Source organism: Cottoperca gobio, chromosome 8 (genome assembly GCF_900634415.1).
Source record: "Cottoperca gobio chromosome 8, fCotGob3.1, whole genome shotgun sequence".
Classification (NCBI taxonomy): Eukaryota; Metazoa; Chordata; class Actinopteri; order Perciformes; family Bovichtidae; genus Cottoperca; species Cottoperca gobio.
The window spans coordinates 17,501-40,146 of NC_041362.1; the positions used below are offsets into that span (position 1 = coordinate 17,501).

Sequence of the window (22,646 nt, forward strand, 5' to 3'; positions counted from 1 at the left end):
TGTTTGTTTGTGAGAACATGTCGTGTTTTTAGTGTCTGTTGAACTCTTCTCTTCTCTTCTTGAGATTAATGTTTTGAGGAAGTATCTAAATGTGTGAGAAATGAAACTGTCCCAAACTGACGGGACTGACGACAGATGGAGACTCTGCGATGTGATGAAAAGAGCGGTTTAGTGGGCGGGATGCGGGAGAAGATGCAGCTGACAGTGTATCACTGCATCATACACCAGGAAGCGCTGTGTTGTAACGCTCTGGAGATGGAACATGTAGCCTGTGGGAGACTCTGATGCAGCAGGAAACTTTAGACACTACTTGTTTCCAAACACTGACAAACATGAACTGAGCGCATTTGCCGATTGAGATTGAAACACAATGTGTCTCAAATGTGACAGGACCTCTAAGAAATAACTTCTCATACTGCGATAACAAAATGCTTTCAGAAACTAAATGTAAGTTTAAAAACGAGCTCACCTCCTCGTCCCCGGCCCCCCCTCATGCCACCTCGGCCTCCAAAGTCGGCTCTGCGGGTGGCAAAAGAAACCTTGATAGGATTTCCATTGAATTCTTTACCTGTGAAGGGAAGACAGCGAAAGGTCATAACGAGCAAAGACAAGAAATGTATCTGCTTTAGAGAACCGAACGCTGGGAAATGTGGACAAGCGCAGAATTTAGAACGAGTGTAAAATGTTGTGTCTTTTAAAGATCAGCTGTGATCTTTAAAACAGAGTCCTGTCACTTCATGAGGAGAAAGAGTTTGAAATAAAATGACAACATCGACGAAGCATGTGACAGAAATGAGAAGTGAACATATGAAGATTCAGGTGTCCTATAGGTCTTATTATCAGAGAGCTCAAGGTTCAACTCACCATCGAACCAGGCGATGGCAGCCTTGGCTGAGGGGGGGTCATCGAAGGACACGGTGGCCTCCCCCTTCAGCTTCCCCGTCTCTCGGTCTGTGTACAGGTTGATCATGGGCAGCCCCGTCTTCTTGTTGATCTGAGGGGATGAAGGGTCCGGCACAATGAACTGATGGAATTAGGTCACATAATAACAATAAGTATGAGCAGATATTTGTGTCAGGACGAGTCGTGAATATGATTGTTAAAAAATCAAAAATTGAAAGTTAAGTTTTGAAGTTTCAAGCTTTCTGAGAAACGTTCCTGATGTAAAAGTGAATCATTTGAGCTTTTATTTTGAAATTTTTATTTTGTTTTTACTTCTACATCAAATGTTAAAAAAGGTTTCCAGTCTTCTTTATCATTTATGGCACTTAAGGGCCACCGTACCTCCGTCTACAGTTACTGTAAACACGAAACATACATGAATACACTTATACACGACTTCAAAACAGGAAGTGATTGACACACGCGCCGCGCTGCAGAGCTACCTTAATGATCCCGATCTGCTTGAAGAAGTCAGCCACTGACTCCACAGTGTAGTCGTCTCCCAGGCCCTGCACGAAGATGGTGTTATTATCAGAGTTATCCTGGTCTTGCACTGCGGGACGAGAACAGGAAGTTAAGAGAAGCAGACAGGACAGTGAACATCTCAACACTTCAACTCTACTTTACTCCTAATGTTGTCTCCCTTTGGAACAGCGGAACTAAACTTACTGAAGCTGGGTCCTCCGGGTCCGTGTCCCGGGTCTCGTGGTCCTTGAGGGCAAAAAACAGAAATTAATTGTGGAAAAGAACAAATGATAAAGCAGACATTAACACCTCACAGTGTAAACTCTTTCTGTTATGCTCTCTCCTCGTACCAACATTCAGCTTCTGGCCCTCTGCATGTGGACTCGGCTCTCAGGAGCGCCATGTTACCAGCGTGCAGCGTTTCACACGTCAGGATTACAGCACGTGAGGACAATAAGCAGCTGATGTTATCTGGTCCCACAAACAATGCACAAAACAAGATTGCACATTGCTGAGACTCTGGCTTCAGGACATCCTAACACCACGCTGCTCACAGTGGACCAGCTCGAGACGCACACGTCGGCATCTTGGATTTGATGTTTTAAAGATTAAACAGTCAAACACAAGTCAATGCATTTGTGTTGATGCATTTGTTGAAGCACTATAAATCATTTCCTTTCACAACTCCTGGAACCAAGTCCAACTCCTTGTTTGAGTGTGTACACCTTCAGCTGACACGGTGATCCATGTCTACTTTAGGTTTCACACAGCTCAACTAATGCTTGGAACTTTCCACAACACACGTCTGGAGCGAGGACATGGTTCTGATTTAAGTGTTTTGTTATTGAGTACAACAGCACCACTTTACCCACTCATCTGTTTTCAGGTGTAACACCTTGAGAACCTCTTTAGTGTCTTCCATCCTGCCCCCTTTAGGATGACGGACTGACGTCTCAGTTTTCCAGCTTCAGGAACTAAAATGTAATTTATTTGCATTGTGATAAGACGGCAGAGCCAAACCCTTTCCATCAACACAGCTCGTGAACCCGTTCAGGTGTCTGAAACCTCACAAAACCTTTATCGCAGCGACTGATTCTTCTGTACTTTGCAAACTGACCCGCCTGCACTACTCTTGGCGTGACTGATGGATGACTCATTGTCCTTTACCAAAAAAAAAGCCTTCTTTCAAAAGTGACACACCTTTCAGATAACGCCACGTCACCCTGACATCAGGTTTCACTTGGGCCGAGTGTTGGATAAATTCATTTCTACACAACAACCTTTAAATACAATATCACTACTTAGAGATACAGATATTGATGCTTTCTAATTCGGTTCTATGGATTTTTAAGACTTTGTAATGGACGATTATCAACAATACAACATTACGTCACTATAACTTCAACAAATGTTTTACACTGTAACTACACTCAGAAACCAGTTGTTGTTTATTATTAATGTTCTGCTATTATTATTATTATTATTATTATTATTAATGTTCTGTTATTACTCGTCAACATTGCGTGGAAGTCTTGGACAGTGCCTAGGGGTTGGCACTATTTAAAAAGGGGGACCAGAGAGTGTGTGCCAACTACAGGGGTATCACACTTCTCAGCCTCCCTGGTAAAGTCTACTCCAAGGTACTGGAAAGGAGGGTTCAGGCCGGTAGTCGAACCTCTGATTGAAGAGGAACAATGCGGATTCCGTCCTGGTCGTGGAACAACAGACCAACTCTTCACTCTCGCAAGGATCCTGGAGGGGGCCTGGGAGTACGCCCATCCGGTCTACATGTGTTTTGTGGATCTGGAGAAGGCGTATGACCGGGTCCCCCGGGTGATACTGTGGGAAGTGCTGCGGGAGTATGGGGTGAGGGGGTCACTTTTGAGGGCCATCCAATCCCTGTACGCCCAAAGCGAGAGTTGTGTCCGGATACTCGGCAGTAAGTCGGACTCGTTCCCAGTGAATGTTGGCCTCCGCCAGGGCTGCGCTTTATCACCAATCCTGTTTGTGATGTTCATGGACAGGATATCGAGGCGTAGTCGTGGAGGAGAGGGGTTGCAGTTCGGTGGCCTGAGGATCTCATCGCTGCTCTTTGCAGATGATGTGGTCCTTATGGCATCATCGGTCTGTGACCTTCAACAGTCACTGGATCGGTTCGCAGCAGAGTGTGAAGCTGGTTGGGATGAGGATCAGCACCTCAAAATCTGAGGCCATGGCTCTCAGCAGGAAACCAGTGGATTGCCTACTCCGGGTAGGGATTGAGCCCTTACCCCAAGTGAAGGAGTTCAAGTACCTCGGGGTCTTGTTCGCGAGTGAGGGGACAATGGAGCGAGAGATTGGCCGGAGAATCGGAGCAGCGGGGGCGGTACTGCAGTCACTTTACCGCACCGTTGTGACGAAAAGAGAGCTGAGCCAGAAGGCAAAGCTCTCAATCTGCTGGTCGATCTTCGCTCCTACCCTCACCTATGGTCATGAAGGCTGGGTCATGACCGAAAGAACGAGATCACGGGTACAAGCGGCCAAAATGGGTTTTCTCAGACGGGCTGGCGTCTCCCTTAGAGATAGGGTGAGAAGCTCAGCCATCCGTGAGAGACTCGGAGTAGAGCCGCTGCTCCTTTACGTTGAAAGGAGCCAGTTGAGGTGGTTCGGGCATCTAGTAAGGATGCCACCTGGGCGCCTCCCTAGGGAGGTGTTCCAGGCATGTCCAGCTGGGAGGAGACCCCGGGGAAGACCCAGGACTCGGTGGAGAGATTATATCTCCTCACTAGGAACGCCTCAGGATCCCCCAGTCGGAGCTGTAGGATGTGGCCCGGAGAAGGGAAGATTGGGGTTCCTTACTGGAGCTGCTGCCCCCGAGACCCGATCCCGGATAAGCGGTAGACGATGGATGGATGGATGTTATTATTATTAATGATCTGTTATTATTATTATTATTAATGTTCTGTTATTATTTTTATTATTATTAATGTTCTGTTATTATTTTATTATTATTAATGTTCTGTTATTATTATTAATTACACACCTTTTAATGGTGCATACAATACTAAGCTATTAAAGTAATAATATTAGTTTAGCACAGGTTAGTGATTACACGTTTAAACAGTTAAATTCAGCCGCTTTATTTTTACACAATTCTTTTTTTACGAATAGGCCGATTTATCTTTGTCAATAAAATGTTTTATTCATGTTACTGTAAAGTGTTTCTTCATTTTGGAAAAAAACGAAAAACGTTCACATTATCAAACTAGAACTTGGCTTTTATTTTGAAATGTCTGTGACATATTGTACAGACATTGAAACTGTGGTGATGTGGCTGGTATGTCAACATGCAGATCTCTTTCAGTTAGTGGAACCTTCTTTTCTCCGACCATCAGAAGAACTCTGTGTCTCCTCCGTGAATACTTGACACTAAATGTTATAATATAGTTTGACTTACAGCTGTGACACCGTGCGCACAGTTCATCTTTTTATACATTGAAAATGCTCAGTCCACCGACACTGGTCTTTATTTCTGTTCTCTTTAATTCCAAATGTATTTAAATCTCATTTTATAAGGTGTTGTGAAGCACTTGCTTTGTTGGAATGTGCTGTATGTATAAACATGCCTTGTGGTAATATACACATTAAATACTTAAATTAAATGTAGATTTTGAATAGAGTTGAATTTTTGTAGTTTTCTTTTTGTTCCAACTATGATTCACTTCACACCGTTTGAGTTCCGCATGTAACAGATTAAACATGCTGCCATTGGACAACATTGTACTGACTCCATGAACACAACTATTGCAGACGCACCTTCAACTCTGCTGCTTTATAATGTTGAAGAAGTGAATAATGTAAAGATCTCTCCGACCTACGAGTGAGCTTCCGTCTCAAACAACCCTTCCAACAGTGGCACGTTCCGACCCATAACATACAAACTGAAACCAAATGTTTAATTAACCAGCTGTGGAGCTTTAATACCTCTGCTCTACTGTTCATCATGGACGACCACATCCGTGACAAACGTTCCTTCGCAGTATCACCTGCATCAGGTTTCTGGGTCCACGGTTGTGCAATGAAGCCAGTTTTTACAAACTTATGGCTGAGAATCAGAACTGAAAGCTTCCTGCTCCAAGCGTCACCTTCATGCTGGTATCAGGCCACAGTTCATGAAGGTTTGTTCATCACACAACCTGTTCGTACTTTTCTTATCTCCTTTCTCGTGTTGACTTTGTCGCACTAACCCATCGAACACTTTATGACGCAGAGAAGGCCGGACAAAACCTCTGAACACCATCAGATTCAAACGCCATCAAAACTCCAAGAACTAAATCCATAATGTGGCGTGGAACTCCCTCTGCTGGACGCTTTCACTCCGGAGCACGAGCACACTCCAGTACCTGAGATTATGATCCACACCTGAGCACTGAGGTTCTTACCTGCGAGGCCGTGCAACATGAACAGGTCGCATCACACTCTACCTTGGGTAGTGTAGAAGCATGTCGCTAAAACTACATTTAAATGTAATCTCATAATAACATCTCAACTTCACAATTACATTAAATCAGGGGTGTCAAACATGCGGCCCGGGGGCCAAAACCGGCCCGCCAGCGGGTCCAAACCGGCTCATAGGAAAATTAGTTGTTTTGATCATAAAGTAAAATCCTGTTCCAGATACCTGACGAAATGTTTGTGCCTTTGTAGACACACTGATCTGTACGTTGTAACACACGTGTGGAAATGATCAACTGATAATATTGTTGAAATTGCTCCTTTATTTTCTGAAGAACTTTCAGGTTGTTCATAATGTTTAGTAAAAAGATAAAGTTTGAACATGTGGAGTTGTTGTTGTGTACAGGTTATCCTGCTGTGATGTTTCTGCTCCGGCCCGCCTGAGATCACATTGTGCTGCATGTGGCCCCTGAACTAACATGAATTTGACACCCCTGCCTTAAAGGGATCAAAACTTTATTAAAAATCAAAAATGAAATTTTCACTTTTACCAGAATGAGCATTCTCTGACATTACAATTAAAATGTTTTATCTTTCTGCTTCATGGTTTTACAATATTCAAATCTTAATCTCAATATTGAATGATTTTAACATTGTTAGATGCATCATTTAAGTTTGAAATTAATGGAACAATACATTTCCTTTTATATTTTTAAATACCTTTATAAACATTCTGCTCCTCTTTAAAGACTTGCTTGATGTTTGACATCTAACCAGGCTGCCACTCAATGACCCAGTTCACACACGTGAGGGAAATACAAATGCTATTGTAAGATTACATTTGAAATGTATCTTATGCTTCCATAGCGTCGCATATTGCAAAGTTGAAATGACATGAAAGTCTTCACAATAACCTTCTGTGTTTCTCCAACAGTTTGAAACCTCAATAAAACACATAAATCTCTTCTGCATGTTGACGCTGTAATAATCAGTAGAGTAGTAAGGAATTAAAAACCACACACCCGCTTCATGCTTTACGTCTCCCCTCCTTTTAGCTTTGACTCCTCAAACTCAACAAACCTTTTTCTCAAGTGTTTTTTTTTTTGTCACTTACCACCAAACTTATTGAATCCTCCACGATCGCCCATTCTGATGAGGAGGAAGAGAGAAACGACACACATTGAAGGCTGGAGCTGACAGCTTGTGGGTAACCTGCGTGAACCCTCCCCTCTTGGCACTGCTGAACCCTAATCCTGTTCAGAGTTTCTTCAACATACCTCGAGGACAAGAGGCCAGTTTAAAGACCTTGTCATTATATGTTCACAAGCAGCTGAAAGCCTTTAAGTGACTTGTTTGCACCCATTTTATTTCATCATATAACTTGGCTTTGTGTCAATTAACCAACCCAAACATTAACACCTTTGTTTTTCTGTTGTTTTTTTTAGGTCTCAGACAACCTTTCCTCCTGCAGCAAAACCCAAAACCGAGTTTGTGGAGGCTTTTCTCAGGATCTCTTAATTATAAGTGTTTTCAATCATTCTTTCCTCCAAACTACAAGAAGACTATTATCTGTCTGCAGACTCCCCCCTTTTTTACAAAGTCTGAATGGTGGCTTAAGAGCAGAAAGCCAGCCTGGAGAGAAGGTAAAAGCCTAGGAGAAGATTCAGAGATTGATTAAAGCAGAGTATGACACAGTGGGGGGGCTGGTTGGGAGGGTGGTGGTAACAGGTGAGAAAGGCAGGTGATGGTAATGTTTAGTGTGTGGGCAGAGAGACGGTTCACTTGCAGTTTTGCAAGTTGTTGCAGACAAAAAGACACTTGGGAGGAGAAAGAAACTCCATTTTAAGTCTGATCGAAATAATGTTATGACTTAAGAACAGGGAGGGAAAAGGTTTGACGGGTGAAATGTTTTTTGGAAGTTCTGAAATAAAGTTAATGTGCTTAATGTGTTTGTTGTTGTAGTACTCATTTGGGCCACTTGAGGCTGAAGTGCAGCACCCTGCGCCCAGAACACAACGTGCATAATGTGTGTTAAGTTATGTAACTTTACTGTCACGTCTTTCTTTTGGCTAGTAATGTTTTTTAATCAGGCAAAAACAAAATACATGATAGTAATGTAATAACAAACACAAAATCCTGGTTTTTTAACTTGTTCTTAAGTCATAAACACAGGAGAGGAAACTATTTAAATCTTAGAAAATGGATAAGTGAAACTTTTTTTCCTCACTCGCCTCTCACGGCTTCTGTACTCTGCCTTTAGTTTATATTCAAACCCTTTCATAAACAGGACAGACGCTTTATTGTAGAGATGTCACGAGAACCGATGCTTCGGTACCAAGTCAATGCCAAAACTTTGAAAACGTGACGATACTCTTTATTCTTTAAACTCACATTTTCTCTGATAATGCTGCATCGTAAACAACTCAAATCTGTGTTGAAATCGACAGCAGGAGAGCTAGCTAACGTTAGCTGTCAGCAGTTAGCTGTTAGCTGTCAGCAGTTAGCTGTCAGCAGTTAGCAGTCAGCAGTTAGCAGTCAGCAGTTAGCAGTCAGCAGTCAGCAGTTAGCTGTTAGCAGTTAGCTGTAGGCAGTTAGCAGTTAGCTGTCAGCGGTAGGCAGTTAGCTGTAGGCAGTTAGCTGTAGGCAGTTAGCTGTAGGCAGTTAGCTGTCGGCAGTTAGCTGTCGGCAGTTAGCTGTAGGCAGTTAGCTGTCGGCAGTTAGCTGTCAGCAGTTAGCTGTCAGCTGTTGGCAGTCAGCTGTTGGCAGTCAGCTGTTGGCAGTCAGCTGTCGGCAGTCAGCTGTCGGCAGTCAGCTGCAGGCAGTTAGCTGTCAGCAGTTAGCTGTCAGCAGTTAGCTGTTAGCTGTTAGCAGCTGGTATCGGAGGTGCAATTGACTTATATTAAGGTGCGTTTAGGCTCCATTCAGTAAAAGTGTGTATTGGGGTGCATAGACTCTTGTAAAATGTAGTTTTTGGCGAGACACTTACTCAGGTTCACAGATGTTTGAAGATGTTTTCACAGCAATAAAAAACTGATATTAGACGCAGTTTTTGGACAGTTTGCAAAGGTAAACAAGGAGTGTATAAGATTCAATGTTTTGTTTTTGACAGTGGTATCAAATCAGTATCGAGAATCGTGGAATTTCACAGGTATTGGTATCGAATACTCAACTTGTGGTATCGTGACATCCCTACTTTATTATACCATCACATCTACTGTGACATAAGAGTTGTGGTCGGACACAAGCACCAGCCGCTTCTATTTACTCACTCCTACATCTTCCTCAATTCTCTAATATTAAACCAAGATGACTCAAAAACCATTTAAACTCTTCAACACATGAAGATAAAAATCTAATAATTCAACGATGCTTTTGTTGAATAACACAATCAGCTGATCATCTGCCCTAAAGGACACGGACCGTGGGGGTTGAGTTCCAGGTGTTGTAATGATGGGGAAGGAGTTTCCAATATAATCCGTGGTGGGTGAGAGAACATACAATGAAATGGAAAACTAATTTCTCTATGAGTTCATCACCAACATTATGAGGTTACAAAGAACAACACCAAATACTGAGCAACCTCGACAACAACAACATCAACTTACCAGAGCTTTGATTATAGCTTCACAAACGTTCAATCTTTGTTCTGCGATTTGTTTTTGGTCTTTTTTGGGTTTATATACGTTTAAAACATTATTTATATTTTCTATAACTTCCACCACAAATTCATTCTCAACCCGCGTTCGATGCCACATGTTTAGTTTTCCTTTTTTGTGTTTCACAGAACTTCATCTTAGCAGAAAAGATTTTAAAGATGAATTCAGTTTCGTGTTAAAGTATTCCTGCTGTTTATAACCGGGCTTTCATGCAGTACCATGATTTCTGCAATCATTTAGAACGTCTGGGATCAGAAATGTTGTAACTCTCTGGCAGTGGAGCCTGCTCCGTCTGCTGCTTGGTGTTTACCTTCATGTCCCACTAACATGGTGACGATACTGTCGAGGTAACTGCAGCAACACCCCCGTGCACCATACGCAGCCGCATCACCATGAAAACACACCAGCACGTGGTATATGTTGCATTTCAGTTTAAATAGTTTGTTAGCTGTTGTAATGTCTTTGTGTGAAACGTGTACAATGAGACACTGGTAGCACAGATGGAGCTTTATATTTGTGCTGTCGCCTCGTTCAAGCTGTTCATTCTTACAAACGAGCTCCTTCACTTCAGTTTTATGTGAAGAATCCCCGAAACATGGGCCTTTCCTCGAATGGACGGTGAGGGAGGGGTCATGTTTCATAACAAAACTGTCATTTCTAAGATTTTAAACTGCAGCAGAGATGGAAGGGAACTTAAATGTGTCAGACACAACGCTGTGATTAATCCTGGTCGTCTTTCATTCAAGGGTCCATTATCATCCTTTCATGAGCGTCACAAGCGTTGCAGCTTCACACGAGTGGTGGTAATAACCATAATGGAGACTTTGAGGAAATGTTTTCAGCCACACGGACCTTAAATCCAAACCCGTGTGACGTGAAGTCAACAGTTAACAACCTCAACTCGTCAAACACGGCCTTCATGTTGGCCTCCGTGTTTGTTCAATTTATATTTGTGAGCTTTGAGCTTTTTCTGATCAAACGCGTCAGAGAACCTTTAAGATGTTTTCCATCCAGTAGGAAATACTAAGAGTGGCATCATGAGGATACGATTATATGTTCAGCTATAAGCTCTGTGCTTTACATTGATTACATCTATAACAGGTCATTAATGTTCATGACACTGCATAGATTAAATCAGATGAATATTCTTATTATGTTGTTTAGTGATTTCTGTTATAAGCCGCAGCGTCCAGGCGATGATGCCGTGACCTCACCACCGAAACTAAGTCCTGCTTTGAGTTTTGATCATCGATACTAGCTTGATCACGTTGGATCAGGTTCTGGGATCAGGAACGCTCTCTCCGTGTGCAGGCGTGCAGTGATCGCCGCGTCAGAGGATTCACACCATTAACAGAACTGAGTCTCCTGTGTTATGATGTAATCAGTATTATTAAGTCATTAACAGAGATGTTTCACTAATCACTCCGTGGCAATACACTTCTTTATTCAGAAGCAGCCTGTTGATGCATTGACCTGTCACAGCTCTGTAGCAGCTCGTCATAAGAAGCAGTATCAGGGGTGATATTAGTGATTCTTGCTTTGGTATTATTTGGATCAGAACCGATTTAGTTGTATTGCCCAGAGTTGCAGCACAGGACTTAAACTGAGTCTGTCCTGAACTCAGGGAGGTGCTGCGACGCACAGATCAACTTTTAATAAGCGTTAATAAGAAAGGTGCTCGTGTGGCTTCAACAACAGAGCAGGATTGATGCAGGTGTCACTGCAGACTGAAAACGTAGAAATTGCTTCGTGACTCATTTTCCTCAGAAGCAGGTGGGAGGGACATGTTGACACACGGCACCTCTCAACAGCTTCAGCACGTAGTTACAAATGTGGACCAGCACGCTCTCTTCTGGTTCATGTTCCTCTGCACAGTAACCGCAGGTGAGGAAACGTTAACACCCCTGGCACCATAAGTCCAGGAGACGTCCTGAAACAGGACAACATGGACGCTGGATGATTGTTCAACACTCACCCCATGCCTCCTCTTCCTCTTGGTCCACCTCGGCCTCCTCGGTCAAAACCGCGATCATATCCACCGCCACCGCGACCTCCAAATCCACCCCCGCGTCCCCTGCCGCCGCGGCCATCCTGACCTCCGTAACCTCCATCAGAACCGCCGTACCCCCCACCTCCTTCTCCATCTCCACCTCCTTCTCCACCTCCTCCGCTCATCGGTGGGCTTTCGTCTCCATACCCTGGAGAGAAACAATAACATTGACAGATTTATCTGTTTGCGCTACACAATGTCTGAATTATAAAAACTGTCGTAGCATTTTACATTTTATTTATTTTGTATCCAAGTCACTCTAGAGATGTGTGTGGCTGTGGGACGCTGCAGCCGCCGTGCATGTGAAGGTGCATGTGGAGGTGCATGTGGAGGTGCATGTGGAGGTGCATGTGAGGGTGTATGTGGAGGTGCATGTGGAGGTGCATGTGAGGGTGTATGTGGAGGTGCATGTGGAGGTGCATGTGAGGGTGCATGTGGAGGTGCATGTGAGGGTGCATGTGAGGGTGCATGTGGAGGTGCATGTGGAGGTGCATGTGGAGGTGCATGTGAGGGTGCATGTGGAGGTGCATGTGGAGGTGCATGTGAGGGTGTATGTGAGGGTGTATGTGGAGGTGCATGTGGAGGTGCATGTGAGGGTGTATGTGAGGGTGTATGTGGAGGTGCATGTGGAGGTGCATGTGGAGGTGCATGTGAGGGTGCATGTGGAGGTGCATGTGGAGGTGCATGTGAGGGTGTATGTGGAGGTGCATGTGGAGGTGCATGTGGAGGTGCATGTGAGGGTGCATGTGGAGGTGCATGTGGAGGTGCATGTGAGGGTGTATGTGGAGGTGTATGTGAGGGTGTATGTGGAGGTGCATGTGGAGGTGCATGTGGAGGTGCATGTGAGGGTGCATGTGGAGGTGCATGTGGAGGTGCATGTGAGGGTGTATGTGGAGGTGTATGTGAGGGTGTATGTGGAGGTGCATGTGGAGGTGCATGTGAGGGTGTATGTGGAGGTGTATGTGAGGGTGTATGTGGAGGTGCATGTGGAGGTGCATGTGGAGGTGCATGTGAGGGTGCATGTGGAGGTGCATGTGAGGGTGCATGTGGAGGTGTATGTGGAGGTGCATGTGAGGGTGTATGTGGAGGTGCATGTGGAGGTGCATGTGAGGGTGTATGTGGAGGTGCATGTGGAGGTGCATGTGGAGGTGCATGTGAGGGTGTATGTGGAGGTGCATGTGAGGGTGTATGTGGAGGTGCATGTGGAGGTGCATGTGGAGGTGCATGTGGAGGTGCATGTGGAGGTGGTGTATATGGAGGTGCATGTGGAGGTGCATGTGAGGGTGTATGTGGAGGTGCATGTGGAGGTGCATGTGAGGGTGTATGTGAGGGTGTATGTGGAGGTGCATGTGGAGGTGCATGTGGAGGTGTATGTGGAGGTGCATGTGGAGGTGCATGTGGAGGTGGTGTATATGGAGGTGCATGTGGAGGTGCATGTGAGGGTGTATGTGGAGGTGCATGTGGAGGTGCATGTGGTGTATGTGGAGGTGCATGTGGAGGTGCATGTGAGGGTGAATGTGGAGGGTGCATGTGGAGGTGCATGTGGAGGTGCAAGTGGAGGTGCATGTGGAGGTGGTGTATGTGGAGGTGGTGTATGTGGAGGTGCATGTGGAGGTGCATGTGGAGGTGCATGTGGAGGTGGTGTATGTGGAGGTGCATGTGGAGGTGCATGTGGAGGTGTATGTGGAGGTGCATGTGGAGGTGCATGTGAGGGTGGAGGTGCATGTGAGGGTGGAGGTGCATGTGAGGGTGGAGGTGCATGTGAGGGTGGAGGTGCATGTGAGGGTGCATGTGGAGGTGCATGTGAGGGTGGAGGTGCATGTGAGGTGCATGTGGAAGTGCATGTGAGGGTGGAGGTGCATGTGAGGGTGCATGTGGAGGTGCATGTGGAGATGCATGTGGAGGTGCATGTGAGGGTGCATGTGGAGGTGTCTTACCTCCACCTTGGCCATACTGGCTCTGCTGGCTGTAGCTCTGTGGGGGGGGCGAGTTGTAGCTCGGTGGCTGGTTGTAGTGACCTCCTCCGTGTTGGGATGGCTGTTGGTGGCTCCCGCTGCCCCCGTAGCCCCCAGTCTGACCTCCACTGCCACCGTAACCCCCTCCACTCTGCCCACCGCTGGCCGGCTGGTTGTAGCCAGAAGCCTGCGAGTTACCTTCGTATCTGTGGAAGAACAGACGCATTCCAACACCTGTATTCACAATGAGAAGTCCTTCCGTCAGTTCCACACACACACAGCAGAACCATGACGAGGAGGAACAGCTGCACATGTAACAGGGTTTATGGTGATCTACACTGCACACCAGTACAGCATTCAAAGAGTGTAAGGGATGCTTCTGTTAGTACACTTCCAAGTACACGAATCGCACATGGCGACCATTGAGGGTGAGGAGTGTCCAGCGTTCCACACGTCTGCAGCCCGATGAGTTTACCACTACTCCCAGTGAACTGCTTTTTGACATAATTGTCAGTTTGAATGCACTCAAAATAGAAAGTGTAAGTTTGTGAGACCACAAATTGAGACGCAGTGAAGGACTCCTTGACTGATGATGCCATTCATCTAGGTTTAGAGGGAAGCCTGAGTTGGTAGGCACCAAATAAAAGGTTGTCCAGAAGGAGGAGGCAGGTAACAAAGCAGCAGACTCCGGCACAAACGGGGCTAAAGTGGTAAATAAGAAGCAGAGACGCAGAAGCTGACGGTGTCTTACCCTGCGGAGGAAGGAGGAGGAGGCTGCTGCTGACTGTACCCAGAGAAGGAGGACTGCTGGTTGTAGCTCATGTTGGAGGGCTGGTTGTTATTGTTGTTGTTATAGCCTCCAGGGCTATAAGACTGATTATAGCCACCGCCGCCGCTGCCGCCGCCGCCACCGCTACCACCACCACCACCCTGGTTAGAGGGTGGAGAACTGTATCCTGTAGAGAGAAGAGAGGAGGCAGGACATGGAGTTAAACTTCCCAACACCACCATGTGGTTTTGAACAGTCTTGCTCTACCTGACTGGGATTGGCCGTAGCTGCTGTATCCCGCCTGGCTGTAGGAGCCGGGGCTGCTGTCAGAGCTCTGGTTGTAGCCTCCGTAGCCCTGCTGGCTGTAGCTCTGGCCAGATGATTGACCATAGCCCTGGCCCATAGCACCACCACCCCCTCCTCCACCACCACCACCACCACTACCACCATAGGATCCATAGCTGCCAGAGGTACAAAAAAATATAAGTTTACACCCCAAACATGAACACATCGCATCCAATAAGAACTTTTCCATAACTTTTTACAGAATTTACAGATTTGATTCCACTTGCTTTGGGACCTGATTCTCATGTCCACAAACATGCGAGTATATAATAGAATGAAGGGAGCTCGTATTATATAGAGTTTGATATATTTAAAAAGTAGATCAATGTAAACAAGCAGGCCCTGGATGAGAAACTCTAGTTTATGATTCAGACATCACTTACCCCTGGCCAGATGTTTGGGAATAATCTATGGAATAAACAAAGTGTTGTGTTAATATCAAAATAAAGACGTTTTAATAGTATACATTTTATACATTACCCTCAAACAATATTTAGATTTTACTGACAGTAATAAAGGAAATGAAAACATGTCTCCAGTCCAACCCAACAGAACATATACGACGCTTGATGATGCTTATTACTAGAATAATACTATCGTGATAACGTTATAGCTGAAGAAGAATATGTGGTTTGTTCACACAAGCAACTTTTAAATCATGCTTTTTTGTTGAGTTTGTTTAGTTTATAAGAAACATACATGTTTTAAGTGTAAACTAATATCTAACCAGAGGTGGAATGTAACTAAGAAAGAACATTTACTCAAGTACAGCTTCAAGGTACTTATATTTACTTCAGTATTTCCATGTTCTTTCTACTTCTACTCCTCTTTTTACTGCACTACATTTATTTGACGGCTTTAGTTACTTTTCAGTTTTGTACACACAAAACTGAGAAAGCTCATGAAAAGTTGACTTTTTAGAGACTTTTAGAGATCTTATAAAATATGATGCATTGTGTAGATTAAACTACCAACAGCATGTAAAGGAGGTACGACCATCTACAGCAGGAACATCAGATATAACATAAAACATGCACTGCACAGTACCTTTACTTTAAGTACTTTAACTACATTTTATTGATACATACTTTTACTTCAGTAAGGTTTTGAATGTAGGACTTGTATGGGAGTATCTTCTCACTGTGGTATATACTTTTACTGCATTACAGGACCATCCGGCAGACATCATCTCGTCTCCATCACCTAAATCAACCTGTCACAGCTGACAGGCGCGCGCTGTCAACCACGGGCTCAGTGGCGCGAAGGGTCAGTGGCGCGAGGGACCTGGGTCAACGTTAGCTGATAGCAAGGTAGCCGTTAAGCTAACAGCTAACGGAATAATAACCCGGTAGCTAAATTAGCTTGACGGTACCGTTAGCAACACATATGTCAGTGAAAGCTAGCCGGTAGGTTCTCCTCCGATCGGGGAAGACATGTCGTGAGGTCCTTCTATATTCTAACCGAGTAATCTGAAAATAAAAACACATTTAAGCACTAACGTTAATCTAAACAAGATATAATTAGCAGCTATTTTACATCTAACGTCCACTAACCAGCGTCTCGTGACTAGCTAGTCAACGGGAACCTACTAGCTTAACCTTCACTGTTAAAACATCGATATCGAAGAGGCGTGTTCTTACCGTTAGACGCCATTTCGACGAACGAGAAACAGAAGTAACCTTCAATAAAGCAACTCAAACAGTGTGTTGTTAAGTGAACCGGGAGGAGGAGGAGGGTGACCCAGATGAAGATGGATGCAGCCTTCACAGTCCAGCCCTGCAGTTCATCCTGCGGCCGCAGGGGGCGCAGCAGCCACTGCTTATCAATTCATAAAACATACTATTAGTTATGATACCGTTAGTTTTCCATCTACTGACTGTTTCTGCTTATAAATCACATTTCACAGACTGCAGACACTGGTCCCATGTGTTTACATCATTCAGCATCAAACTGATCTTTCACTTGTTCTACATTTTGGATTATTTATTTGTAAATGTATTTTATGCAGTCTTTTAACTGTGTGCTTGAATGTTGCTGTTCTTGCCTTTTCTTTTTATATATTCTTTTTTTCTTTTGTTCTTATGCTGTCTAAACAAAGCACTTTGTGCTTCCAGCTTGAACATTGAAGTCCAAATACAATTATTATTATTATTATTATTATTATTATTATTATTATTATTATTATTATTATTATTATTATTATTATTACTATTATTAGGGGAGTATCATTTGAGCGAAAATAATAATTACTAGTTTAAGGGGAGAGAAGGATCTTATTCAGTACTCTCTGATATAGCTGTAAACAGTACAGGGCCCCCCCAAGGATGCGTCAGCTCTCCCTTCCTGTTTACGCTGTCTACAAATGACTATCGGCTCTCAACCTAATCAATTTCTTGTGTTATGTTCAGGCAACACTGCGATTCTCAGTTTACTCACAAGCAACTCCAATATTACCAGCTATACAGTTGAAGTGGAGAGGTTTGTTGACGGGTGTGATGAGCATCTTTGCACATCAATGTACGCAAAACTGAAGAAATTGTGTTCGATTCCAGATCCTAGTTCTGTTGCCATACATGACCAGGACATCACACAGGCCACTTCGTGCACATATATAGTGTAGGCGTCCACACTGATGGTGATATAAGAATCCGCAGCGCCTCCATTTCCTTCAGAGACTCAGAGCTTTTGGTGTCTGCAGGAATATCCTGCTCATCTTCTTTAGAGCTAACATAGAGTCTATTTCACATTATGGTTTTACCAGCGGTCAAGTTTAAGGCTCAAATATTAGGGGAAGATTATGGGACCTCTGTGTCACCCCCCGAGACATTTTTTAACTCTGAGTTTGTGCTCTTGAGGGAGGAGGTGCAGGTCCCCTTGTGTCCCCTTATAAACACTCATGTGTCCCTGTCAGTTAAACTGATCAATGGGAAACTCATGGAGGCTTGTGAACACGTATCCAGCGTATCCACCGTGTGCACCGTATCCACCGTGTGCACCGTATGCACCGTATCCACCATATCCACCGTGTGCACCGTATGCACCGTATGCACCGTATCCACCGTATCCACCGTGTGCACCGTATGCACCGTATCCACCGTATGCACCGTATGCACCGTATCCACCGTATGCACCGTATGCACCGTATCCACCGTATGCACCGTATGCAGTCGATGCGCGCTTTGGGCCGAGGTGTGCATGCACTGTACACTTGAGTCCATGTTTTGCGTTCTGTTTTGTTTGTTTAATTTGTCTTGTTTGAATTTTTCTTTTCGTGTGTGTCATGGATGGTTCTTCTTGTTTTTGATTACATTACATTGATTTTAGGAAATGAAACTGTAACATGTGATTTTAATGATTACATGAAATATCAATGCATCAAGGGACGGGTGTTGGAAAATAGCTTTCGTTATATTCATGTACAAATCAGACACTGCTTTCTACTGCAACTTTAAATGTTTGCACTACGTACGACTACCCTTACAAGTAAACACACACACACACACACACACACACACACACACACGTCACATAAACAGCTCTGAGACATTTGCACACGCAATGTTCAAGTCTTATTCATACTGTCACATAATGTTCCACATCTTTCATACTTTATGACTTTTATTCAACTTTTAAAACACATGCAAACTAATTACACTATTTTCATTCAACGTCTTCTTCATACAAATTAAAGCCAGAATAAATCCAGTTCAGCGTCAGCTTTTCAACATCCAGCATTCACACCTCAACTTCCTCACAAATTGCCTTCTCTAGTTAATTAATTAGCCTGACCATCATAAAGTTTTAAAGGTACCAACATTATTATTAAATTAAACAGTTCTTTAGTGAAAGTATGAGCATAAGAATATACTTAAAGTACCAAAATTAAAAATACTCATGCAGAATGGCCCATTTCAGAATAATATTGTACTATTGTATTATGATTATTGATGCATTCATGTGTTTGTCACTTTAATGGTGCAGCCGCTCAGGGTGGGGCTCATATACTCGTCTTAAAGTGAAACTAGATACAGACTGCAGCACTGCCGTCCATCAGAGAACCTCCAGCAGACTGAAACTGGACCTCGGGTCACATCTGGACACTCATCTGAAGTAAGAACTTTAGTGTCTAAAGGTTTGTGATGAAATGTTTAGTCACTGATCTGTTCACCACTTCAGACTCTGCTCAACAACAACAACTGGAATCATCTTTTACAACTGCTCTGAAGTCTGTAACCTTCCCGTCATTCAGAGACACAGCAGGACGATATCTTAACATGAAAACATACAAAAGGCAGATATTAATATTTTATTACAGCTTTGATGTCATCATTGAGTCATACAAATAATGGTGTGAATTTGTATATTATATTATATCATTATTATTATTATTGAATTGATTACAGTAAATACAAATTGTAGGAATCAATAGTAAAATAAACATATCTTAAAGAATATATTGTAATATATTTACACTATGATCATCCTACTGTAGGCCTATAACCCTCATATTAACACTTCAATTAAATTAATGAAAGCTAATATCCTGCTAACAAACTAAAGGCTAAAGCTAACATGATATCATGCTAACAGACTAAAGGTTGGAGCTAACATGATATCATGCTAACAGACTAAAGGTTGGAGCTAACATGATATCATGCTAACAGACTGAGGCTAAAGCTAATATAATATCATGCTAACAGACTAAAGGCTGGAGCTAACGTGATATCATGCTAACAGACTAAAGGCTGGAGCTAACGTGATATCATGCTAACAGACTACAAGCTAAAGCTAACATGATATCATGCTAACAGACTAAAGGTTGGAGCTAACATGATATCATGCTAACAGACTGAGGCTAAAGCTAATATGATATCATGCTAACAGACTAAAGGCTGGAGCTAACGTGATATCATGCTAACAGACTACAAGCTAAAGCTAACATGATATCATGCTAACAGACTGAGGCTAAAGCTAACATGATATCATGCTAACAAACTAAAGGTTGGAGCTAACATGATATCATGCTAACAGACTACAAGCTAAAGCTAACATGATGTCATGCTAACAGACTAAAGGCTGGAGTTAACATGATATTATGCTAACCGACTAAAGGCTAAAGGCAACAGACTGAGGTCAAGCTAACATGATATCATGCTAACAGACTAAAGGTTGGAGCTAACATGATATCATGCTAACAGACTACAAGCTAAAGCTAACATGATGTCATGCTAACAGACTAAAGGCTGGAGCTAACATGATATTATGCTAACCGACTAAAGGCTAAAGGCAACAGACTGAGGTCAAGCTAACATGATATCATGCATACAGACAAAAGCTAACAGGTCCCAGATATCTGTTTGAAGATCATTAATATGGAAAATGTTTTTGTTTTTATGTGTTGCAGTGTTAGAAAACTACAAACGCCATCTTCGATCTGACCTTGAAAACAAGAAGATGGGTAATATGGAGAGCTGGGAGAGGGAGAGGGAGAGGGAGATGATACTGGACATTTTTGTGCAGAAACTCGGCGAGGGTCCAGATCTGAAAGTCAACAACAGCATTGAGAAGTTCACCGGTCTTGCCTCTTCAGACAATCTGACACAACACTACGAGAAGAGAAAAATGGAGGCCAGCGACTGCACTGCAGGCTGGATAAAAAACCTGGTGGAGAAACTGGCCAATTTAACACCAGCTCCAGCACTGGCGGGCCTCGGAGCGTTCGCCATCGCTGTCTTCATCGACGTTGTTTCCTTCAGTCCGCCTGAAGACAGCACGAAGGACTCACTGCGATGTGTGTTTGCTGAGGAGAAGGCCTCCGAGGTCTGGGATCAGATCGACGAGTGTCTGAAGAGATGCATGGCGCACATTAAGAATAAAGACGAGCTGAGGAGCAACATTGAACGGATCGAGTGCCAGCTGAGCGCCGCCCTCACCAAGCTGAAGAACTCCATGCTGAGGGACAACCACATGTCGTCTCAGGCTCTGAAGGCCTGGGTTAACGGGGCAGCCTTCCACATCCAGATGCTGATCCACCTGGTGAGACTCGGAGGGATTCAAACCTGCGACCCTGTAAAGGGATTCCTCTCGACTTATCAGAGCGATCTGGACACACTGTTCAAAAAGCACAAGGAATTTATAAAAGAAAAGTGCTATTATAGTATATGGAGTTTAGTGTTTAATTTCCCTTGTCTGGTGGATGAAGATTCAAAGAGCCATTACTTACGTCCTCATGCCTTAGGTTCTTATGCCTTACGTAGTCCTGCCTTTCGTCCTCGTGCCTTAGATCCTCATATTAGCTTTGACAGATACGTTGAGGCTTTGTATGAGCACAGGTACAGCAGGCAGATGCGTGAGGTTCAGCTGTACTTCAGTGACGTCACACAGAACCTGCAGAGGCTGGTTGAACAAAGAGGCTACTTTAATGTCTAAGTAGAAAGAGTCTGAGGGATCTAAAGAGACCTTCAGGGCTGCAGCACGCACAGGTCACAGCTTTATGGACTTGACTCTGTAGGTGTTTCTTTATTTTTGAAATATTGTTTTCTTCAGAGATAACGATTACAAACATACAAACGTTACATTTTAAAGTGAACAGTGTCTGAATGGGGACATTTTACAATATAATCAAATAATACTTAGTGTTTTACGCCTCCTTTTAGATATGTAACTTAATCATTTCCCCCAGCTGTATGTGAGTTTCTCCATTATTAGGATATCACCAGTAATGTTCAGCCATTGTTTGTAGACTGGTGCATCAGCTGTTAGCCAGTTCTTTGTGATGGCCTTCTTTCCAGCGACAAGGAGAATGTTGAGCAGGTATTGATGTACATGAACAGATCCTTCCATATGTCCCAGGTACAGTACCAGACAGGTTCGTGGGATTCCAACACCCCCCACCTCACACAGAACAGAGTCCACAGTCCCACAACGCTTGAACCTTCGTGCAGCTCCAGACTCCATGTGCATGCAGAGTCTCCAGCATCGCTGTTGATCGTTTGTTTACTTCTGATTTTGGGTTTGATAAAATAACATATCGTCTCCGTCCGTGTGACTCGTGTTCTGGTGGATCTTCCACATATCATACCACATCTCATCTGGGATCTCTTCGCTCAGTTCTTTCCCCTTTTAGTTCTTACATGAAGTGTTGAATCCTCAGCTTCCATCAAACAAGAGTATCACGATCAGCTCGTACGATAATCTTTACAACAGGATCTTCTTCTTCTTTTTGTATAGTAACCCCTCATTTGCATATATCTGAATCAGTCTTGGTTTTCTAGATCAAACCTGTTCAAGTCTTGAAAGCTTCTCATGTCTCCCTCATGATAAGTGCATACGGCTGTTAAACCTTCTTCTGTCCATTGTTTGAATCATAAGCTCTCCAGTCGAACAGTCCAAGTTCCCTTCACACTTCCAATCGTTTAATAATGGAATACAGATATCTAATGTGAATGTAGTGATTGGGTCTGTCTCTCTTTAATATGGGGAGGTGTCTTTCTTTGCCCTATGAGAGGTTGAATTGGGACCCAGATAAAAGCGAGATGTAATCAGAGTTTCAGCAGTAAATGAGCGGACGCAGTTGTGCTGCATGAAAGTATTCCTTTAGCTTCGGGAGAGCCAGTCCCCCCTCTTCTTCAGGCAAGGAGAGGGGTATATCTTATCCTCCATCTTTGATATTAGTTTATCCCAACTATGGAACTGGACCTGTGGTATATTCACGGGCAAGAAGTAAATATAAGAGAGGAGAATGTTCCTTTTCACTGTACTTATCCTGTCAATAAACTCATGGGGCAGCTCTGTACGCGTAGACTCATTAATATTTTACTCTTATGTTTGTCTCTTGGTTGTTTTGACACCTTGTGGGTCTTTCGATTCGTCTCAGTATCGTGGTGGGCCTTCTGACTGCTCAGTTTGTTTTCATTGTTTTCATTGTTTGGACCCGGACTTGTCCTGGTGTTAGAGGTTTAAACCCTAAAGTTCTGCTTCACAAGTTAAAGGAGCCGTCACATGTTCAAAACCACCCCGTGACTCCTTTC

At 43.7% G+C, this 22,646-nt stretch overlaps 2 protein-coding genes across 2 annotated transcripts in view; one reads left to right on the top strand and one right to left on the bottom strand.

The window, feature by feature from the left end:
• The window catches only part of fus (FUS RNA binding protein), a 27,324-nt gene extending 10,918 nt beyond the window's left edge, over positions 1-16,406 (bottom strand). Inside the window, exons 1-11 of the mRNA XM_029438114.1 lie at positions 16,257-16,406; positions 15,000-15,024; positions 14,539-14,732; positions 14,254-14,458; positions 13,485-13,708; positions 11,473-11,695; positions 6,956-6,990; positions 1,612-1,653; positions 1,386-1,495; positions 865-994; positions 470-568 (exon numbers count right to left, since the gene is read on the bottom strand). Coding sequence (XP_029293974.1) covers positions 470-568; positions 865-994; positions 1,386-1,495; positions 1,612-1,653; positions 6,956-6,990; positions 11,473-11,695; positions 13,485-13,708; positions 14,254-14,458; positions 14,539-14,732; positions 15,000-15,024; positions 16,257-16,269 — 1,300 coding nt within the window. The 5' untranslated portion in view covers positions 16,270-16,406. The remainder of the gene's footprint in view (positions 1-469; positions 569-864; positions 995-1,385; positions 1,496-1,611; positions 1,654-6,955; positions 6,991-11,472; positions 11,696-13,484; positions 13,709-14,253; positions 14,459-14,538; positions 14,733-14,999; positions 15,025-16,256) is intronic.
• A 2,206-nt stretch (positions 16,407-18,612) lies between these two features.
• LOC115011631 (uncharacterized) lies at positions 18,613-22,405 on the top strand. Its single transcript, XM_029436785.1, has 2 exons — positions 18,613-18,726; positions 20,021-22,405. Coding segments are annotated over exons 1-2 (1,026 nt in total). The 5' UTR covers positions 18,613-18,725; the 3' UTR covers positions 21,046-22,405.
• Positions 22,406-22,646: the final 241 nt, after the last annotated feature.